At 36.1% G+C, this 23014-nt stretch overlaps 1 protein-coding gene across 1 annotated transcript in view; it reads right to left on the reverse strand.

Moving 5' to 3' along the window:
• The window catches only part of astn1 (astrotactin 1), a gene marked incomplete at both ends in the record, with an annotated part of 225612 nt that overhangs the window by 155707 nt on the left and 46891 nt on the right, over window positions 1–23014 (reverse strand). Inside the window, 2 exons of the mRNA XM_081373616.1 lie at window positions 4215–4364; window positions 6643–7036. Coding sequence (XP_081229742.1) covers window positions 4215–4364; window positions 6643–7036 — 544 coding nt within the window. The remainder of the gene's footprint in view (window positions 1–4214; window positions 4365–6642; window positions 7037–23014) is intronic.

A 23014-nucleotide genomic window follows, 5' to 3' on the forward strand; every position in this document is an offset into this window, starting at 1 on the left:
GTGACGTTCACAGACACCAGAATGAACGAGCTTACAATAACGTTCATCAGGCAGTAATACAGTATGCTACTTTCAGTTCACGTTCACCCAAAATATGAACGAGTTCATGAACTATCGTTCAATGAACCGTTCAGGCACAACAATAGTGCTCAATAGCATCTGAGATACAGATGCTAAACAACACATGAATAAAAATCATTTTAGGTTATAGTTAAGTTATAGGTTCAAACAGGAAATGTATCATATTGACCTTAAAACAAAATAGTTTATTCTGAGTCCGAGTAAAACTGTGCAGGAGGTTGTATATGATGAACTAGGGCTGGGCCTGGGCGATATATCGGATGACATTGTTATGGGCATCTCGTCAGTAAAGCCGGTTCCTTGATTAGTAGTAAATCGCCATCTCCTGCTTTCAGATGAAGCGGCATTAACACAGAGTCGTAGTTCACTGACAAGCTGAGCAATATCGCATTAATTATCGCAGGCAATACGTCCGTGATCTAAGATCACCATGAATCATCTTACCCAAACATTGGAGTGTCCGTGCTCAACTACTAAGGCAGAGGCGGCATCTATGCCGGTGAACCGAACAATGGTATAATGATTCAGTTCGACTCCCAAGACAAGATGCTCACCCGACTGGCCAATAGGAACGTGGCCCCGCCCATGACACAATTCTCACAGTCAAAGCAGAATCCTGACAGAGCAAAGAAAAGCGTTTTGAGAAAAAACCCTTTTTTTTAAGAAAATGTTTTCACACTGATAGCAAAAAATATATATATGAGAGTTTTTTTTCAAAGTATTTTGAGAGATTTTTTTTCTCAGAAATAATTAAAAAAAATTCAAATTTATATTTTTTTTTGTTCTGAGAAAATACTTTCAAAACTTTTTTTAGTCTCAAATATTATTATTTTTTGCTATTGGTATGAAAACTTTTTCTCTCAAATATTTTTTTTTTCTCTCATAAAATGCTTTTTTGCTATCAGTGTAATAACTTTTTCTCTCAAACTTTTTTTTCTCTCTCAGATCATTTATTTTCTTGCATGTAAAAAAGACACAATTCTCTCTCCATATCAGAGCACATTGCTATTTTCAGAAGGAGGGGCTTCATAAAAACAGGAACTAAACCGAGCGTTACAGACAGACTGGGAAGAGAGGTGGTGCAACAATGAAAAATATGTGAAAAAAATATATATTTTTTGAACATTCAATCATGAAAACCTATTCTTCTACATCCCAAAACCAACATCAATACTTTTTAAAAGTGCATAATATGGCCTGTTTAGCAGAGATTAGCAGTTCACATTTAACCGTGACTATTAAACTATTACTTAAAGATACACTCAGTAATTTTCTGTGTTGACAGATATGTCATTGGTCTATCTATATATTTAGACCAGTGGATCATGTGACATTTAAAGCATATATAATAGCCATGATTAATTTATTCTGCGGGTGGTGAAAGTGTCCTATAAGAGGCGGGAAATTCTGAGATAACGTGAGTAAGAGATAAAGCGAGTAGAATTCGAGTTATCATGTGATCTCAGCATGACCACCCACTCTTATACTAGCAACTTTTATTAGGCTACTGATTTGATTGAAGTCTTCATCTGTGTAAAAAAAAAAAAAAAAAAATTCTATTCAATTCTGTAAAAAAAATTAATGAGGCAAGAATTCCTGAGTGCACCTTTACAATCATATGCAGTAAATGGAAAATCCAAGTGAGTATAAAAAAAAAATGCTGGTCTGAAGGTCAGAGAGAAACGTCTGCTAGACTGAGGTAATGAAGCATTAAAGCATGAGCAGAGAGTCAAATATTTGTTCTGCAAGGAAATCTAACACCAGATCACCAGCTGATTGGGTAAGTAAAATGTGCACTTCTCTTTAAAACACGCAGCACAAACAGACTGCCAATACTTAATTAAATCACTGTCTTTTGCTGTTTTATAAAGGCACAAAGCCATATCACAGTTTAAGTTTTAGTTCGTCGGAAAAATACAACATTAAAGACCTTTATGTTAGGCTATAAGTTTTATATTTTCTGTTCATTATGAAACAGTGGCAGCACAGGGTCAATAATGGAAAACACTGAATGAATGTTTAGCTGACATACAGTATGTGCTAAAGTTGAGTAATATTATAGCATCATAATTTCAACCAGACAGAAAGAGAGTCTGAGTGCCTGGCTTGCCGCTGTGCTGAATGAGTGACAGGAGGCGTGGCGTGGCTGTGTAACACTGCTTAGTGTGTGAACTCACTGTTGGAGAGAAGAGAGAGAAAACGCTGCTGGTATCGAGCCCCACAAGCCACCCCTCAAACCGCCCCCAGAACAGGATAGCAAAGAGAGTGGAAGACAAATATTTGTGTGTGGTTATGATAACAGACATAGACAGTGGTTGGAATGAGATCTGTGTGGAAGGAAGGGGATATTCAGTGGGGGTGTAAAGGCTCAGATTTTTCATGGTTCAGTCTGTATCACGCTTCTGTGGTCACGGTTTCTGCATTGTTCAATTAAAGCAAATAAAAATACATCTTTTTTTTTTATCAGAAACATCCTAAACGTACAGTATGGCATTTTTTGCCACTAGGGGTCGCTAACCTATTTACAATAACAAAGGCGTAGATTGATGACGCAACATTTGCTAAGAATTATGGATCTTGTCGTCAACGTCAAGCCGACCGATCTAATAATGTTTATGGATGACTGAATACATCAATGTTTTTATCATGACTGTGATATGAAGCAGTTTGGGATTGCTAAGAGACAGCTATCAGCTCCAAACTCTAGCACCCAGTCCCGCGGATATAAAAGGAATACGGACATTTCATTCTACCGAGCTACACGCAGAATTACTACTCACAGGTCAGTTTATTAGACAAATTAAACTTGTGAGGTAACGCAGCGCTGTTTCACTTGGTCTAACATTACACTAGCACACTTGAATGTGTTGAAATGTATGTGTTAGTCTGTCTGTATGAGACTAGCAGTAAACTAGATCAACATTAGAATAACATACAGATCATATTCTGACATTTTATCATTGTTAAACTATAAAATATTGATTAGTTTTATGTAAACGTGCTCACCTGTTTAATAAAGTAACTTACATGTAGGAGCGGTCGAAGTCTCGGACGTGGAGCTCTCGTTTATAGACTGTCTATGGGAGCTCTAGGCATCTCGAAAACACCGCGCTGATATTGATTCTCGTTTTAGTTCTCCTTTTTTTATCCAAAGTCTGCTTGCCATGGTCCATAATGTTTGAACGAAACAACAACAGCGTGCAAATAGACATTGCGAACTACAAAGTTGTCCGCGTCAGTCGCTTTGGTTACTATCAGACGGCTCTGGTCCATAGCTCTGGTTGCCATGGCAGCACGAGCGGAAACCAGGGACAACGCGGATATGACGCCATTGGCGGCGACAAAACGGAAATGAAGAAACGGGACGTTTCTCGAATTAAATTACAAATTTCTCCTGGTTTGAAAGTTGTTGGAAACAGTCGGGATAATGTAAGTACACAACTAAAAAAAATATATAACATAGATATAGTGATTTTTGCGATTTTTAAAGCAAAAAAGTTACATATTGTGCCTTAATTGAAAAAATAAATGAGCAAATAAATAAATGCAAAGAAAACGAAATGTCTAAACATACACTACTGTTCAAACATTTGGGCTCAGACTTATTTTTTGGTAAGAGATTAGTACTTTTATTCAGCAAGTAGACATTAAAGTAACAGTAAACAGTAAAGGATCATGTGATACTGAAGACTGGAGTCAAATCTGCTGAAAATTCACCTTTGCCACCACAGGAATAAATTATATTTAAAAAAAAAAGATTAAAAATCGAAAACAGTTAGTAAATTGTAATACTATCTCACAATATTCCTGTTCTTGTTTTTTTTTTTTTTTAAACAGCCTTGGATAGCATAAGAGACTTTCAAAAACATTTTAGAAGTTTTACATCCTCCATACTTTTGAAATGGAACTGTAATTGCATTGCACTAAACATTCCTGCAGTTATGTGTAGGGTAAGGGACTTGTAGGATACAGGCAAGCAGGCTATAATAAAATAAAAGCAAGCAAGCAGGCTAATCGGCTAGCAGTATGCTAAGTTAGTACTGAACTAACTAACAGTACAAAACACACACAGAACGATGAATGGTGAACAGTAAGATTACAGAAACCATTTCACCCCTTATACCCAGACTTACCATGCGTTTTGCTGGACAGACGCTTGCGCTGGTTGGTGGAGGTGTTGTGTGGGAGGAGTGTGTTTTGCTGGTGATTGCTGTTGACAGGACTGGTAGCTATGATGTTATCCTTGTACTTGCTCATTAGGGACAGTTTTGTACTATCACTCCCTGATGGAAAAAGGTTACAATTAGGGATAAAGAAAGAGAGACGAATGAGCAGCAAATAACAGTCCACCAAGGGCATGCAGAGACACTTTATGTAAACGCTTGTCATTCAGAAGGGCAAGTCTAAGTGGTCTATGTGACGTATTTTCAGGGTTATATTACAACGAAAGCAACTAAGAGCCTTTACAGCCCAGCGATTCTGGATATGACATTCCGTCATTCACCATTACGCAACATCGCCATCCCCTGTAGTTAGTCTGCCCCTTTATAATGAGTAAATTGCACAACAAAGACAACTGGCACTGCAGGGTTTCATTGTATTAGGCAAATTACTGTGACAGCATGAAATCGCTCCTCTCCTGCTTTTTAGGGGTATTTATAATGGGCTACTCTTCAAGGCAAACATCAACATCATTTCACATCTGATAAGGGGTGGCCACTCCAAATTCTGTGTGTCCAATGGACAAGGCCAATCTGGCACAGATTCGGGTCTGGTCATGTGACTCACATCTATCCTTGACTATTACAGAGCGTAAATGGGTTCCATGGGTGCCATGCACCTACGGCCAAATAAGCAGTTTTGCTTAGCAGGAATATACAGTGTTATCACTTTGATATTATTTGGGAAAAATAGCTTTAGCTAAATAAATAAATATGTCATGTTGATTTCCTCTCTGCAGCTGTTCTGATATAGGCTTTATCCAATTTCTGGAGCTTTGCACTTAACCCGGGGTTTCTCGCAACCACATACCGAAAAGGCGAGCTCTGCTGCTGACTCTTGAGCTATTGAGGTGAAATAAATATTTTCAGGGCCAGCAATGTGCGAATGATGTGCTTAGTACATGCAATTTAAATCTCACAGGTTCCTGGATGCAAAAATATATTTGGTATCATGTTGTTTATATATACATAAATCAAAAGACGTTCAAAGGAGTTTTTTTTTTTTTTTTTACAGCTATATCAAATGTAAAAAGAACTTCAACACGCTTTGATCATGTGTGTTCACTTATGCATTCAAGGCCTAGTTGCCCAGTTGTTTATGTAACTCTGAAATTAGGCACTGAATCAAAACACTGAATTGGGAGTGTGAATTAATTTACTGAATGATTAAAGTATGCTATTAAATCATTAAGGTTATTGTCTGAGGTTTTATTGGACATTTTATAGCACAAAATTTGCTGTGCATGTTAAAAGGTTAGGTCACTCAAATTTAATTTGTGGTTTAGTCCCCCTCATGCCATTCCAAAGCTGAATCCGTTTCCATACAGCACAAAGGGAGGCATTTTTGAAGTCTTTGCAGGTTACTCTTTTACATGCAACTACAATGAATGGGCACTGAAGCATTCAAGCTTTAAAAAGGATGAAAAAGCACCATAAAAATGATTACAAAAGTGGTTTATATGGCTTGTGTGATACATTTTGTATCGTCGTCTGAAGCCATAGCTGTGTGTGAGAAAAAGCTTGCAATGTAAGACATAATTCATGATGTAATTGAAAGTCGTGACATCCACCCTAGTTATCTTTGGCACATTCATGAAAGTTTATGACAGAAGCGCAGTTAGTGAACAAATCATTGTTTTGAGTCAGATCTTTTCAATTAATTGGTTGATTCAGTTCACTAAGTCAGTGTGAATGATTTGTTTATGATTGGTTTAATGAGCATAATAAGACTTGGATATTTCTATCGAATCAATTCAATGCTTCACACTCATTTCGCATAAAAGATGGTAATTTCATGTCGTCATATAGTGGTAATGGTTTCCAAAAAAACATTACGCAGCAAAACAGTTTCAAAATTGATATTACAAATAAATGTTTTTTGGGCACCAAATCAGCATAGAATGATTTCTGAAGGATCATGTGACACTGAAGACTGGAGTAATGATGCTGAAAGTTCAGCTTTGCCATCAAAGGAATCAATTACAATAAAAAAGTAATTTAAAATTGTAATGACATTTCACAATATGACTGCTTTTTAAAGCATCAAATAAATGCAGTCTTGGTGAGTAGAAGATACTTCTTTTTTTTTTTTTTAAATCCTACCGATTCCAAATTTGTGAACAGTAGTGTGTGTCATCTACAATAATGGTCATTCAACAGATCTGAACAAATCATACTACTTTAAACCCTTATTCATTGTAATTGCATTGAAAAGAGCAGCCAGCACACATTTATTCATTTGAAATGGTATAAAGTCATTTTTAGTGAACAATCCCTTTAACTTGCAGTTTAACATTGATCTTTATATTCATACAGTGCAGTGTGCGGAGGGTTCACACACCTGGAGTGAGGTCCATGCCAGCTTTGTCATTGCACCCTTGAAGTGAGTCAAGTGTACGTGTCATCTGACTGGTGAAGTCCTCTCCGCCATTCATGCACTCCCGCTGAAGGTGGTGTCGTAGGTCTGTGATGTCATACTCGTACCCGTCCAAGATCGGAGTCTCACGGATGCTGAGGGTGCCGCTCGAGTTGTGGCCCTGCCCGCGAGAATTTCTCAAACTTTCCCGGGCCTGTCCACCCATCAGCACCGAGGGGATGTAGTGAATCTCATTGGCTGCTTCAGCACTAGCGCTCTTCTGCGGCTGAGGTACCCGGCGACGTTTACACCAGCGTCTACGAGTGTACAGGATCAACACCAAACACAGGATGGACAACAGAAGAGCGATCATACCACCCTACAGGGACAAAGAAAATGGAAGAGAGAAAATGTATGTATAAAGAGTAAAAAGATACTGCAATTCTTAACATATTTTCAGATGTATTTCATAATGGAAACCAAAGAATTTTTTGAGATTGAAAAATAACTGTGTTTTCTCCCAAAGTACCTCATGCAAAATGATATAGCAGGATTTATAATGTGCATCAATCTGATTCAGGTCATCTGAATGATGACTGGCTCACACACCTGAGACAAAATATTATAAATCTGAAATTCAAACTTAAGGCCTAAATTATGAATTGCAGCACTTAGTTGCACAGTGGGAGAACCACTGTGCAACTAAGAAACATATTGTACAAAACAAAGCAGCATTATATTGAAGAATATCTATTTAAATTGAACTTAACTGAAAGGAAACAACTCATCTGTACTTAGCCTACCCACAATAAACTGAATTAAAAAATTATGAAATTTCACCCATTCTCCATCTAAAAATCTTAAAATACTCTCATGTAGATGTCAGAAATTAGTTGGACCATGCTGAGTATTAGCATTCCAGTTCAATTTGCTTTACCATACACTAAAAAGCTCTTATTCATATAGGTCACTTATGCTGAGCAAAAAATGTGTGTGTGCTTCAGAAAGAACTGAAACAGCAATAAATTGTTTGTTATTGATTACAAATTCTCAGCAGTTTCAAAAGGTATTACATCAATTTTCTGGTAATGCATGATATGTACAAGGCCAAGTACCGGGAGGGAAGGAATAGGAAAAAGGGAGGCCAGAAAAAAAAAATCATTATTTTTCATTAGTTTGTAGCTATACAATTTTTAGCTATATAAATATTTGTGCCATATTTGCACTAAGGATAGTGTAGTATTTAAAAAGCATGTAATAATCATTATGATTTTAAAGAGATATGCAACAGTGTAAGTGAATTTGTGTAGCTATGCCTGAAGAAAAACATGGAGTTGTTTTCTGTGCATTTTACAAAAATGGCCATGATTATGACTAATTATAGTGGGGAAAAAAATACACTGCAAGACAGTGTGATTATAATCTACACATGCCACTAAAGACTGCTGGATAAAAACCATACCAAGACGGCGGCCACATATAGCACCAGATCCAACAGATAATTAGTTTTGTGTAATTCAATTTCCTTTGGGTCCATCACTTTGAATTAGCCAAACAAGCAAAATGCAGAGAAACTTCACTGCAGAGAAAATTATGGAAGGCTGCATGTTACAGACGGTTTAAAATTAGACCAGATGGGATATCTCTTTATGAAGGGCAAACTATAAAGACCAAACGAAACATCACAATCTAGCAGCATGAGCAGACCTAATTGAATTAGCCAACGGATACAAGTGATGCTATCATGGGTTTTTCACATTCTTTAACAATTTTAAGCAGATGTCCTGTAAGCTCCCAAAATGGGTAATATTCTGCAGCAATTGATCCTGTCATTTTCCTGCAACAAAGTTTTTATTAGTAAAGTGCCAACTGAGATATTTGTTATTTCAAATTAACTCAGTGTAATACAGAAAGCAATTGAAATCATAATATACAGTATAATATACCTTTTGGTTTACAGCTGTTAGGCAACAAGGCATTTAACGAATCCTGAAAATGACTACAAAGATACTGCAAAGCAAGTACAAAAAGAGTTGCATACCAGTCATTTTTTTCCAATATTAGCAAGCATTTAAAACACTGAAGCCACCTATAACAACTGTTTAGCAGAATCTGTATTTGAAGGGGTCATATAATGCCATTTTTGTACAAGCTAATATGATTCTTTAGGGTCTAAATGAAAAGTTTGTAATATACTTTAATTAAAAATTCTCATTAGTATTGTAAGAAAACACTCATTTTACCTGGTCAAAAACAGCTCTGTTTTCAGCACGCCGTTTTAGTGCATGTGTCTTTAAATGATAATGAGCTTTGCTCACCCCGCCCCTCTGTTCTGTGCGTACACCGTTTGAAATAATAACACAATAACCATAACGCGTTTTCATTATAAACGTGGGATTATGAATTATATTGATAACGTTGTACATAGAAAACATGCCGTAATGTACCTGAGTGTAAAAATAGCTGCATTCAATGTGAAGCGTGCAGCAAGCGATTTGCAAAGATTAATATAAAGATTAATAAAATGTTACACTCACTTCAGTTCTTCTTGAGGTTCAGCAGGAACACGAATAGTTGCCGATCCTTTTTTCAGGAGCAGCTTCTTAGCAAATCCAGCTTTATACTGACCCTCGTTTATAAAGCAGTCTGGTGTGTGAAATGATTTGCGCAAACATGAAAGCATTGACGTTGATCGTGGGGAATATTCCCTTCGAAAACAAAATCAGCCACTGCGTCTTCAGCGGTTCGGATTTAGTAACATCAAAATGACTGCTGTGTTCCTTATTACACCCAAGAACAGGACGCCATTCTGCTCATAGACAGTGCTCCAGTGAGTATCAACAATGACGCGCGGACTATGATGATTGACAGCTCGCTCACGAGCGAGGGCGGGACTGTGTTGAAACGCTGCTGTCAATCACAAATCGTGGGGGGGCGTCCGACCGTGTGACGTCACTAGGTCGAACAGCTTGATTTTAGAGATTGGAAAACATATAAGGAGATTAAAAAAAAAAACCACTGGATGGATTTTTATAATTTTATGATGCTTGTGTACAGGCACTGCCAACACACATTTCAGTACAATCAACTTGTAAAAGTGCATGTACCATTATATGACCCCTTTAAGAGCAATCTTAAGCATACAATTTAAAATGTATCAATAAGCATTTTGTTAAAATCATAAATTTTAATGCAGGAATATATGTGACTGTGTGTATCAGTAAAATATTATGCCCTTCTTGTATATTTCACTAAATTGAGTAGGATTAGAATTTTGAAGAACAATCTCAACACAAGGCATAAAAGATTATTGAAGAACGCAACTGTGCAGAGGATGACGGTTATGCATTTCTTCTTGATAAATCACCTCCTGCTCCGCCTGTAAAATCAATGCAAAATGTGCATCTCATTGACTTTCATCCCTCTGAAAGTATGAGGATGATAAATAATTGTGATTGCTTAAGACAAAAGGTTTTTTTCTTGTTTGTGTCTGCATGAGCGTGATGTAAGACCGAGGGACTGGGCCAATATTAATGAGTGGGTCATTGTAGGACAGTTTTCCAGATGGGCCTTTATCTGATCTAGGTGGCTTTTTCAGAATAAATGAGAAAGGCAAGAGGAAATGCCCTTTCCGTTCAAGGGTGCATGTGGACATAAAACAAGGTATTTTCAAGCACTTAAACTCTAAGTGTAGCAAAGGAGAATCCACAGGGATAAAAAAGGATTTACTGAATTACCCATGTTTTATTGACTTATTTATTACACTTCCTCCATTAAATGCTATCTGGTGCCAATATCCTCCATCTGTGGAACAAGTATAGACAGTATTCAGTTGTGCCGTATTCAGAAAGAAAAAAAAAAAGGGGGGGGGTATACATGTGTATATCAGTTATTCTATCACTTTCAATTTATTATCAGCTTTCAATTACATTTTAAAGTTTTAGCAATTTTGTTTTTGTCTTTTTTTGTGTCTATATTCAGTAGTAAGTTTTTAGTTTAGTTAATTTGGGTTATTTTAGTACTTCAACGTTTATTTCAGCTAGGTACCAAGACAACATTTACGTTTAGTTTAAGTTTTTTTATGTGTATTTTGTTATTTCAGTTAATGTTTATTTTACTTCAATAATGTTTTAATGGTTTTAGGTTTAGTTAACGATAATAACCCTGACATATATACATATAGTCAATTTAAAGTGTTAATTTATACATAAATAGTAAATAAGTAAATAAATAAATAAAAACACACGTTAAATTGACCATGATAGGAGATCAAAATACTACTGACCTCTTTCTTCTGTGATACACTCCAGTGAAGACCACCGTGTGCTTAAGAAGTGCACTCATGAGAGGTAGTGCATTTAAGAGAATGCATATGCATTACTCAATATAGACTTTTCTTCTTAATGTCCATGTAAACTGCATTATAAATGCCCACCTCTCAGCAAAGAGCTTTGGACTACAGTGTAACCTGAAATAACTACTCCTGGAATGTCATCATCGTGACTACCTCACAGATTCATCTTTCACCGCTTTTAACATTGCTTGCCCCTCTTTCTAGCATTCATAGCCATTGGTTACATTCATGCTGCCCTGGTCCCTTGGGAAAGAGTTTAACGCAAAGATATATCACTTTCCTCTTATGGCTGCAAACAGGGCAGAAACTCAAACCGCCAGCAGGTCTGTTTTATAAATGGAGTTGAGCTTTCAGGATGTTTACACTTGCATCCTGGCCTTGCTTTGCAGGTGCCTATAGAGATGCATAGTTTAGATGGGATTGGAAAAAAGAACAGCATGTAAGCATGAGATGCTTTCGGAAAGGTCAGCGTTTTGGGACTTAGTGCAGCTGTTAAGTTCAGTTAGCAACTTCCTCCTTCAAAATACCCACTATCAATTCTGTCAAGGTAAATAAATCAGCTTCATACATGGAGGAAAGAAGCATGTGTTTTCTCTGACACACCTTCAAGCTCACAGAGTGTTTGTCAAGTAACTATTTTATTGGCTGTTAGCCAATGCGAAAAGAATTGATTTCTGCTTTATTGCTTTAGCTCCCCTTCATATCCAATACCGTATCCACCTTAATGCCACCCCGCCAGTTTCCTCTGAAACACTATCTTCTAATATTCCCAGAAGTGTGGGAAATTCAACATACATACTTCAGCTGGGGCACTTCAGCACTGTTTACCAAGAGCTACATCAGCACAAGGTGTGATGTTCCATTTTATGGGCAAAGGGGAGAAAGAAAGAAAGAAAGAAACAAAGAAAGACTTTAATCACATCATAAATTCTGGATTTATTAGCTCAGACCAACATAAAAGATTGTCTGAGATATCAATCCAAGGGCCAGATTATTGCCGCAACAACAAGGAAAGAAAACCACAATAATTAGTCTTTTCTTATGTTATTTTAAAAGTTAAATGTGAAAGATTTATATAGAGTTCTTCATGACAGACAGAGTAACTGATAATATTTAAGGCGACAAAATCAATGTAAGATTTCTTAATGAAATAACACAGGAAGCTGAGAATGTTTAAGGAATGATTTAGCTCAATCAATACTGTAATTACGTTAGGCTCATATATCTCTCAACCACCACTCAATATAGAGGACGTCTATGGCTTATGAACACTAAGAAAGTATGCATTCAGGGACATTTTCTTTGTTTTTACAAAGGCTTTAAAGTTAGACATCAACCTTCTTAATATTACAACCTATCTTAATAGTACAATATAAAAAGAAAAAAAAGAAAAATAATGTCTCCTTTCTAAATTGTTTATTTGTTAAATAATCATTATTCTTTTTTCTGTGCAACACCAATTGAATCTCTGAAACAATTAAATGACTCAATAAGTGCAATTCACCTTTATTCCTCAAGGTGGAAATGTCTGATACACAATGATAAAGTGGCGTTTCACTCATAATTACCACAGGCAGAAAACAAAAGAATACACAAGTATAATCAGCCAAACTTGAAATGGCTCAGTGATTTACTGCAGAGCAAGTATTGTACAAATCAAATATTAGTGTCACCGTCACATGATGGATCTGCTGAAAAAGCTGTAAGCGATCAAAAAATATTGATTTTAAAAAAGTTGAAAATGATTGCGAATATGAGCCAGATGCTGAATGTACTGGGAAATGAGCTGTGATGATGACAGTGATGATGGTAAAAAGCATCTGCTCAAATTGAACTCTTCCGAGTTCCAAAAGGTAAAAATATGCTTTATTTTATTCTTTTGCAATTGTTAATAAAATATCAGGAGAGTTTTATACTATTGCAGCAAGTAGAGATCCATCCATGCTAGATCCAGGTCGCTAAAGACCTGAATAAGTAATAATGATTGGTGAAACATTTATACAAGAAAAGGTTAAAGGGACAGATAATAAACAAAATATACACAAAACTATTTAAAAAAATTGTATTACCAGTTCAATTCTCTAACAATGGAACTCCATACACCACAACAAATGCATTGTTTATTTTGAGGAAATAATAACATACAATATATTCCATGTATATTTTCCCCATGTTGTATTTTTTTCATTTTTTTAATTCATTGTTGTGTTCATAAAACAAAAAAAACAAAAACAAAATGCATCTATTATTGTGCTAAATCCAGAAAACAATACCATCTGTGTCTGTTGCCAATTTGAGGATGGCTGTCAGGTGTTGTGATACAGATGCAATGAGGACTGTGTTACACGAGATGCCCGTCTTTCCACCCAGCGTGTGCAAATGACTGCAAGGGCACGGCGCAGCTGAGCCAGCCAACCGCAGAGAGATAAACCACTGGGGAACAAGCTTCAGGCTGGCAAATGGGAGAAACTGGGGTCAGGAGCAGCCTATGGATGTTCAGGCTTGCTGAGTAGAGCAAATTGCAGCTTGTAAAACGGCCATCTGAATGGAGGGGGAGGTGTGCCTAAAAAAAACCTTCCTCTTGAGAATACAGCCACCTCTAAGAACATATTAGTACAAAACGAGTGCGGAACAAGATAGAAAAATAGCTAGCTAAATATTAAAGGTCCCTTGAGTGGCAGTGGAATGTGTTATTTGATTGTAGGTGGGATTTGGTTGACTCAATTGTTCATCTATTACAGATGCCCAATGACAGCGGCAGGAAAGAGGGTGGTCGCTCTTTGACAGTCTGGGTAAGCAAGCCACTGCTGCTTTCAAAAGGTTACACATTACACCCTTAAGAGAAGAAAAATAAGCTGAGATGGAAAAAACACTTTCACTTTGCAACATGGCCTTTGTGATAGCAGCTGGAGATACGAGCCGAAGAATAGATTGTTAAAAAAAGAAGAAAAAGCCTCATCAGAGTCAAAATGACAGCACAGCTGGGCTTTCATCAAGACACATTTGACAAGTGCTTTTCCATTCACAAACCCTAAACTATCATGGTGAGACTGCGAATGCTGGCGCTGAAAAACCACCGTGCACCACTGAGCCAAGCAAAAGCCCCAGCTGGCCAGAGGACCGCCACAATAGACATGGACTGGTGACAGGTGTCTACACTGGCGGCCTGCTTTCTTTGGGACTGGCATCACTGCAAAGCACTCAAGGAAGTGATATGATTTTAGGGGGTACTAGGTTAAGGATCTTGCCCTCTAGCCGAGACGAGTCAGAGCCAAAAGGGGATGCAGCATAGGTACCATCTGTCACAGAGGCTGCCCGTCACACCACCAATAAAAAACTCCCACTTCTCTCCCACCTTTGCAATAACACAGTCTGAGCTCTGAGGAAAAGAGTAGCAATATGAGAAGAATAAAATGCTCAAATCAAATGGGTGGGACATAGGGGGGAAGTTTTTTTTTTTTTCTTTTGCATCCTTGGCAAATTTGAATACGTTCATATTGGTTTGTTTTTCATTGCAAGTTGAGGACTCAAGGTCATCCGATAATTTCACATTCAGCAAGCGTCAAGCCATGAAGGCTATAGCAAAGCAGCTATACGGCCTGTTTTGCTCAGATTTTGAAATAGAAATGATCAATCACTTTGAACAACCTGCCTTTGAACAATGCTCTGAGATTGAGAAGGCAACAACTTTTGGCGCAATTATTAGAAAATGGAAGAAGTTCAAGATGACGGCCAATCCCCCTCGGTCTGGGGCACCATATATATATATATATATATACGTATACAGTGCAATGCATAAGTGAATACACCCATGCTAAAGTTGACTAAAAAGAGGAATAAAAAATCATATTTTGGAAATTGAACTTAATGCCTTAATTTAAAAAATTAGGAAAAATCCAACCTTTAAGGACACCAATTTTCTTTGTGAATGAATAATGTATCGTAAATAAATAAATGTTCTTCCTTAAAATACATGGTGCATAAGTGAGTGAGTACACCCCTATGTTATGTTCCCATAGAGGCAGGCAGATTTTTATTTTTAAGTATTTATTTATTTATTTTTTTTAGGATACTATGCATCCTGATAAAGTTCCCTTGGCCTTTGGAATTAAAATAGCCGCACATCATCACATAGCCTTCACCATACCTAGAGATTGGCATGGTTTTATTTCAGTTAGCCTAATAGCTGGTTTGATTTGCATTGAGAGATGATCTTATGGAAAGTACTCCATGCCAATCTTTAGGTATGGTGAAGGCTATGTGATGATGTGGGGCTATTTTAATTCCAGAGGCCAAGGGAACTTTATCAGGATGCATAGTATCCTAAAAAATAAATAAAAAAATACTTAAAAAATAAAAATCTGCCTGCCTCTATGGGAATTTAACATAGGGGTGTACTCACTTATGCACCATGTATTTTAAGGAAGAACATTTATTTATTTACGATACATTATTCATTCACAAAGAAAATTGGTGTCCTTAAAGGTTGGATTTTTCCTAATTTTTTAAATTAAGGCATTAAGTTCAATTTCCAAAATATGATTTTTTATTCCTCTTTTTAGTCAACTTTAGCATGCGTGTATTCACTTATGCATTGCACTGTATATATATATATATATATATACATATATATATATACATATATATGTGGGCTTGACATTAACATCGCCAACCCGCTAAACGCGGCTGAATTTCCGCTGTGGCATGTGATGCAGTCACTCCTACTAGCCACTTTGGCGGGCTGAATTTTATATAGGCCTAATATACATTTTTTTAATTGTAGTCTTTTAAAAAGGCATCTGAAATAATAAACTAAGTGCAATCTAGTGTTATCAAAAATATTGATTTATTGATACATATCGATACTGACATATCTGAAACTCTTCCGCAGGATAGACAATACGAGATGCACATTCTCACTCTCTAATCTCTCTGACAGGTAGTTGACACACAAACCCGCATTCCCTCACTCCCTCATTTCGTTTGGTCTGGATGAATATTGTTGGCGTTTTCAGGGCTTGAATTTCAGCGTGGGACTGCGCGTATTGTGCACAATTTTACTCATTCCCACCCAAAGTGCGTAAACATAAAGCCAAGTATTTTGGCTATATAAAACAGAATAATGGGTCCGGGCGTCATGTCTTAAAGTAACAGCAGCCTAATATTCATACTTTGCAGTCACGTGACTACCATGGATACCTGGCGGGCAACAAACGGGTATTTTCAATGTAGAGTCCTGTACACTGTAAAAAAAAATCCTAATTTTACAGAGAATAACTCTGTATTTTTCTGTTATTTTAAATTATATTCAAAACTCTGTAAAATTACAAACAATATCTGTAAATTAATTAATTGACTGTTCATTTAAGAATTATATCATTAATTACAAATTACAGTGATTCTTATTTTTTTCACAGGACAATTACTGTATTATTTATACAATATTTTTTCTGTTTTTTTAAATTACATACAAAGTTGTGTAAAATTACAATCAAATTGTGTAATCCATACTAACAATTTAACATATTTCCTTGTCATTTTAAAGTAAATGTTATTAGTTTTACATTTAAGTGTATTTTTACATTTAAACTCTGTAATTCTGGATACAAATTTAATGCAAGCAAACTGCACAATTATTGTTAAACTGACCTTGCTGGTCAGACAGCAGGCCAACAGGGTTCATGGTGGAACATATGGTGCGTTTAGGTTTTATTATTATTATTTTTTTTTTAGGTTTTGAATTAATTTATGAAGCCACTGTATCATTACATATTATATTGTTATATTATAATGCTCATATTTTGTGCAGGCATTAGCTTACTTCATTGTAAATAGAAAAGCCTGACAATGTCACTGCTATAGTATAAGTATTGTGGTATTCCTCAATGTTTTTCACTGACACACCATCTTGAGACAAAACAATGGCACTGACATATTTTAAGATAAGTCAGTGCAAGTTGCTTTCAGGTAAAACAGCTGAAATGTGCATTTTAGTCTGGGACTACAGGCTTAAGCCTTGCTTGTGAAACCCAAGGTATATGTTGCAACTTGTTTAGAATTATGCCAATGTTAGCAAAGTGTTGTGTTGGACAGAGGATTAACCCTAAACCAACAGGTTGTGTAACAGTGCCACACAGGGTGAAAAGCAAGACATTATTAGGCATAATAAGGAAAGGTCAATCATTGTTTCTAAAGGAAAGGTCAATAATTTGTTAAAGTGCAAAAGGGTCATTATGGGTCACATGGATGTAATAATGTCACCCAGAGTATACCAATCCATTAGTTTTTCATATAGGTCTACATACAGAATTTTATATGAATACATAGGCAGTGTTTGCTCTGTTTAATATATAATCTGTTTGCTCTGTTAAAATGCTGTTTAGCAGAGCAGTGGTAAATATATGTTGTTATATAAGTTATTTTAAGTTTAATTTTTAATCATACACTGCAATGAAAACACCATTTAACCAATTGAATAAATATAACAGCCAGCCTACAAATACAGCTAAATAACATCAAATAGCATGTGTATATTTTTTCATATTCTTTCTTTTAAAACATGTCATCTTTTCCTGTAATTGCAATGTTACCACAGGCTGTCACTCCAAGTTGTTTTGAGCATGATTGGTTATTCAGACTGTCATCCAGGAATCTGGCCAATGACAACTATGCGCGCCTTTTACAGGTCAAGTTTGAATACGTCTGTTGGAGTGAGTGGGTCAGTGGGTGTGTGCTGCTGCCCGGGATCTTCAGTACTAGCATACGTCGGTTCTGTGGCAAATATTGTTTAAAACATGGATTATTTTACATCGGACTGCTACATTTTTATTTTGAGCGAGTTGCGGGATGTAAATGAAGAACAAACAAGGAATATGGACAACGCATTTTAACAACGTGTAACGGACATGCGCAAGGTAATGTTAAATAACTTTTTATTTTATAAAAACAATTCTGCTACATCAAAATATAGTGTGTTAAATTGAGAATCTAAACGCGATTAGAGCAATATCGATATTAGTACATGTTTCATTGTATTAGGCTAATGTTATGTGTTGCTAGCATGTGTAAATATTGTCAGCTAACGTTAACTTAGTTAAAAAAAAAAAAAAAAAAAAAAAAAACTCGCCATAGGAACTCTACAATGACTGAGAACATTGTCTCTTTATACAGGAGGAACTCGAACCACACTCTTTGACTCTTTGAGAATATGCAAACTAGGCTCTTGAATAGTTGTTGATCGCGGGATACGTTATAACGTTACAGGCCTAACGTTACCGATCAGTCATCAATCATACTATGTTTTGGAGTTGGTGAGTACAATTTTGCAAGCTTTCGCAAATGTCTCTGTTAGTAAAATGCTAATATACAAATAGCTAATATTGCTGGGTATGTGTGTGTTTCCCTCATGATCCAGAAATCATTTGGAATGATCCAGGCACATGATCTTCAGATGCGGTGAGTATTGTTATATTAAAATACACGTGAAATAGAGGCAGAACATGTAAACTCTGCTCAAAGGCACACTGGTTCAAACCCTCCAGACAATATTTGACCTATGTTCTTGAGTTCACAGGCCTAGCTGACCCAAAAATTAATGTCCTTTCAAAATGAAAGTATTTTCAAACCTGTATTACTTATGTGAAACACAAGAATGTTGGGAATAAAACAACATTGGAACCCATTGTATGGAGAAAACAAAACAAAACAATGAAGGCATTTCTCAAGATATCTTAATTAAGATTCTACAAAAGAAATTCATACATTTTTGGAACAACATGGAGTAAATAAAGAGAGAACTCTATTTTTTGGATGAGCTGCTCTTTTAATGTCCTTGTTCCTAGGGTCCTTTGCTAAATTAACCTTGGTTTTTATTATAGTAAAAGTTTAGAAACCATGTTTTTATGGTGGATTGATTACAATACTTTTTTATCATTACCATATGGTTAGTATAGCAAAACTCTGGTTAATGTTAGTAAGGGTTCTTCTCCAGATTAATATAACACTTAAGGAACACATTAAAAATGGTCCTATGTCACCCTGATCAATAGTCTGTTAACACACAGGTAATAATTAACACACTTTTAAAATTATTATAATTTTTTGTAAATATTTTTTAGATCAAGCATTGGAACAATGTTTACGGAGCAGAACAAGCACCAACTGAGAAACAAGCCCATCATTCAGTAGTAAGTATCCACTGCAGTATATAAAACAAAAAAGTTATCTCTTTTTTTTTCTCTCCCTTGTGCCATCCCAGATGTATATCTGACTTTCTTTCCACAGAGATTTTTTTGAAAAATGATCCATTTATTGTAAGCCAATATAATGCAAGTGCATGCTCCAGAAACTACGTGCAGCCTACAAACAGCCTGCTGTGTTGTTCACACAGGAAGTTTTCTGCACTTATCATGTGAGCTTTACAATGCTCTTGGATTATTGTCAGGATGTGTGTTTGGACTTTTTCGACCTTCAGCATTTTGTTGTCTATTCACTTGCATTATTCGACACACGAACACAAGAGATAGATAATTTTTCTAAAAGTCTAGTTTATTTATTCTAAAATTTGTGATCATCTGAAGAAAGAAAATCATATACTTTTCGGACGGCATAAGGGAGAGTAAATGAGGGGAGAATCCCCTTCCACAAATGCATTAGCAAAGGGTACATGTGATGGTAAATTAACTGAAGTAATAGTAATTTTATTTTATATTTATGGTAATGTGACCTAGGATGGCAAGTCCCAGTGATTCATTTTAAAACTAGATATGGTGGAAGAGTTCAGTTTAACAGAATAATTTGAGTTGTTTGTTTGGGTTTGCTATATTACACACATTTTCATCATACATTTCATATAAAGTTCCATAGGTAAAACTATTAATAGCTACGTTAAATGTAACTACCTGCAGGGTTCAAAGAAAAGACGTCAAGAACACACTCACTTTACACAACAACGATGTACTAAAAACAGAAAAGTTTTTTCTTTGTACAGATGACAACGTTATTAAAACGATTCCCGTTCGCACAGATCGGCGAAAACGTCTAAATCGCTGTTTTATCCATGCCACAAAGTAACTGGTGATGTCATTCTGTAAAGAAAGACCACGCCTGTGCACATTCGCATTCACACACACATGCCTATAGACTAGTGCTGGGCGGTTTGACCAAAAATCAACATCACGGTTTTTTTCTAAATTATACCGGTTTCACGGTTTTTACCGTTTTTTTTTTGTTTTTTTTTTCAAGCATGATGGGTGTTTACCACATTTTCTACTGAGTGAGAGAGGAAATAGTGCAGTAGATTTACTTATAATGCCCTATTTTATTGTCATGAGTGAATATTATAGAAAAAATCCACACTAATATTAATAATACAGGTTTGCAAGGCTGTTTACAAAGAGGTGCCAGCAGGACGCTCTTTAGGAGCGGCAGAAACAGTGGTTTCCCCGGTAACGGCTGTACACAAAGCAGCAACGCTCATAAACACTGCTTTATCAGGAAAGATAAAGAAAGATTCAATCGTAATAACAAAGAAACTTTTCTAAAGACCGTCAGTTCACTTCAGATACGTTAATACAGTATAAAAACATGCGCGCCGCGAGAAAAAAAGACACTCTCACCCCCACACGTCTCGTGCCCATTCTAGTCAATGCTTGTGTTTCAGATCGAAGCTTCCCAGAAGCGGCTCTCCGCGCCGCTTCGCTAAATATAGGCGCCTGGTCTATTTTGACGCACCGCGTGGAGGACGGAATAAAACCTTGTCGCAGCTGTAATGCGCCGCAGACGTGTGTTGTAAATGAGGGGCGAGACTGTGTCGCGCAGCGCCGCGTTCCGATTAAAGCGACATACACCGGTTTTGCGGTATATTAAAAATTCATATCGTAACAAAAATAAACACCGGTATTCGGTATGAACCGGTAAACCGCCCAGCACTACTATAAACGCATAATATGCATATGCATGCCTTTACCGTTTTCACAGATTCACATTTCAGTAGTTAAGACCAAGACGATTTTAGTTGGAGACTGAGTCGTGTAAACGGCCCCTTACTAAGCATACAGTATATTAAAAATCTCACTTGCTCACTTTTGATTTGAATTTGCCCACTGTCATGCAAATTTGAGCTCAAACCCTAATTAAACTGACCTGAACCAGCTAATCAAGATCCTCAGGATAACCAGAAACAGTTTGGAGCTACACTCTGCAGGACACTGGCCCTCCAGGAGTTTGGCACACATGAACTGAAGAGATAGTTCACACTTCACAGTCAGGCAAACAAGAACATTCTCCCAAATAATTTACTCACCCTCATGTTGTTCCAAACCTTTATGCATTTTTTGGTTGCCAACATTCTTCAAAAATATCTAATTTTAATGCTTGACAAAAGAGAGACATTTCAGGTTTGAAAAGACATGATGGTGAGAAAATGATGACAGAATTTTCATTTTTGGGTGAACTATCTCAAGTACTTAATAATCTCACAATGAGAATATACCTTTTTTTTAAAAACACATATCACATATTTAATTCCCTGGAGAATGAGAGAAAGACCCTCATTACCCATATCTCAGCAGTCTGAAAACACCTCCAGTTAAAACAAATATTGTTGGTTTTATTTTGTAATACAAATTGGCATTTTTAGGCGTTTACCTTGCAATGATACCTCTGGAAAAGAATGTCCATTGTTGTGAATCTACATGTTCCTTCTTTTGGTGATGCACATTTTTCAATCGGACATAAGTTTTAGATACCAGACAAATCAGAAGACAAACAGACAATTTAAATAAAAATGTATTAAGCTTGTTTAAAGGAAACAAAAATAATTGAAATCATTTTGAGAGAATCATAGTGTGTCCTTTTTTTCTTCTTCCCAGATGCACCAAGCTGATTACTGGCCATTTGCTGGATTGCTGTTTATTTGCTGTATCTGTCACTTCTGGTACACTTTTGTTGTATGTTTTGATTTAACTTATTAATAAACTTGTATAGTAAGGATTCTGAATGTAAAGACCGTATGATATTTAATATCAGAACTATGTGACCCCCAGGGGTCTGAATAATTCCATTGTATTTAGATTACAAGTTTACATTGTTTAAATACTATTAAATTATATGTAAACACAAGTGCTGCAAATTAAAGTTTGAGATGATTTTAATCAGGTTTATACAGTTTTTTTACAGACTTATTTTGTCTTCTAAAATAAAACTGTTTTCTTACATTCTTGAGCATATCTTGACAATTTATTGAATGTGTTTGATCGTTATAATTTAGGAAAGGTCTGTTAAATAACACTGTTTCTTAGTAGAACTTTTAGTGCCGTCACTTTATTAAAGGTGTTTGATTGTAATAATTTAGGAAATACCTGTAAAATAACAGTGTTTCTCAGTAGAACTTTTAGTGCCATAACTTTATTAAAGGTGTTTGGTCATTTATAATATTGGAAAAATCCATAAAATAAAAGTTTTACACTGTAAAAAAATAATCTTAAAATAACGGTAAAAAGTCTGGCAGCAAAGTTGCCAACCACTTACCGTAAAATTAAGGTAAAATATCTTAATTCAAACGAGGAAAAACTTGAAAATAACAGTATTTTTTTTCTAAAAATTTTAATGAAAAATTCTGTAAAATTATAGTTTTTGCACTTTATTGGAATTAAGATATTTTACTTAAATTTTACGGTAAGTGGTTGGCAACTTTGCTGCCAGACTTTTTACCTTTATTTTACGATTTTTTTTTTACAGTGTAGTTCCAGGTCTTTCTAGTAGCTATCAAGTCTGTTAGCGAGCTAGCTGCATAACTATGGACTAGGATTAACTCCAAGGTAGCTAAATTGTGTAAAGCAGACAAGGTTTTTTAAGATAATCGAGCAGTAATAATTCCTCCGTAAAAAATCTAGCTCTACTGTTGAGTCATCTCTGGTTCTCATTGAAAACCATAGATATCACAAACCTCAAAACAACCTATCACACACTTTTGTTGTTGTTAGCAAAAGACGACAGCTGTTA

Source organism: Scardinius erythrophthalmus (assembly GCF_964197995.2).
Source record: "Scardinius erythrophthalmus genome assembly, chromosome: 9".
Taxonomy (NCBI): Eukaryota; Metazoa; Chordata; class Actinopteri; order Cypriniformes; family Leuciscidae; genus Scardinius; species Scardinius erythrophthalmus.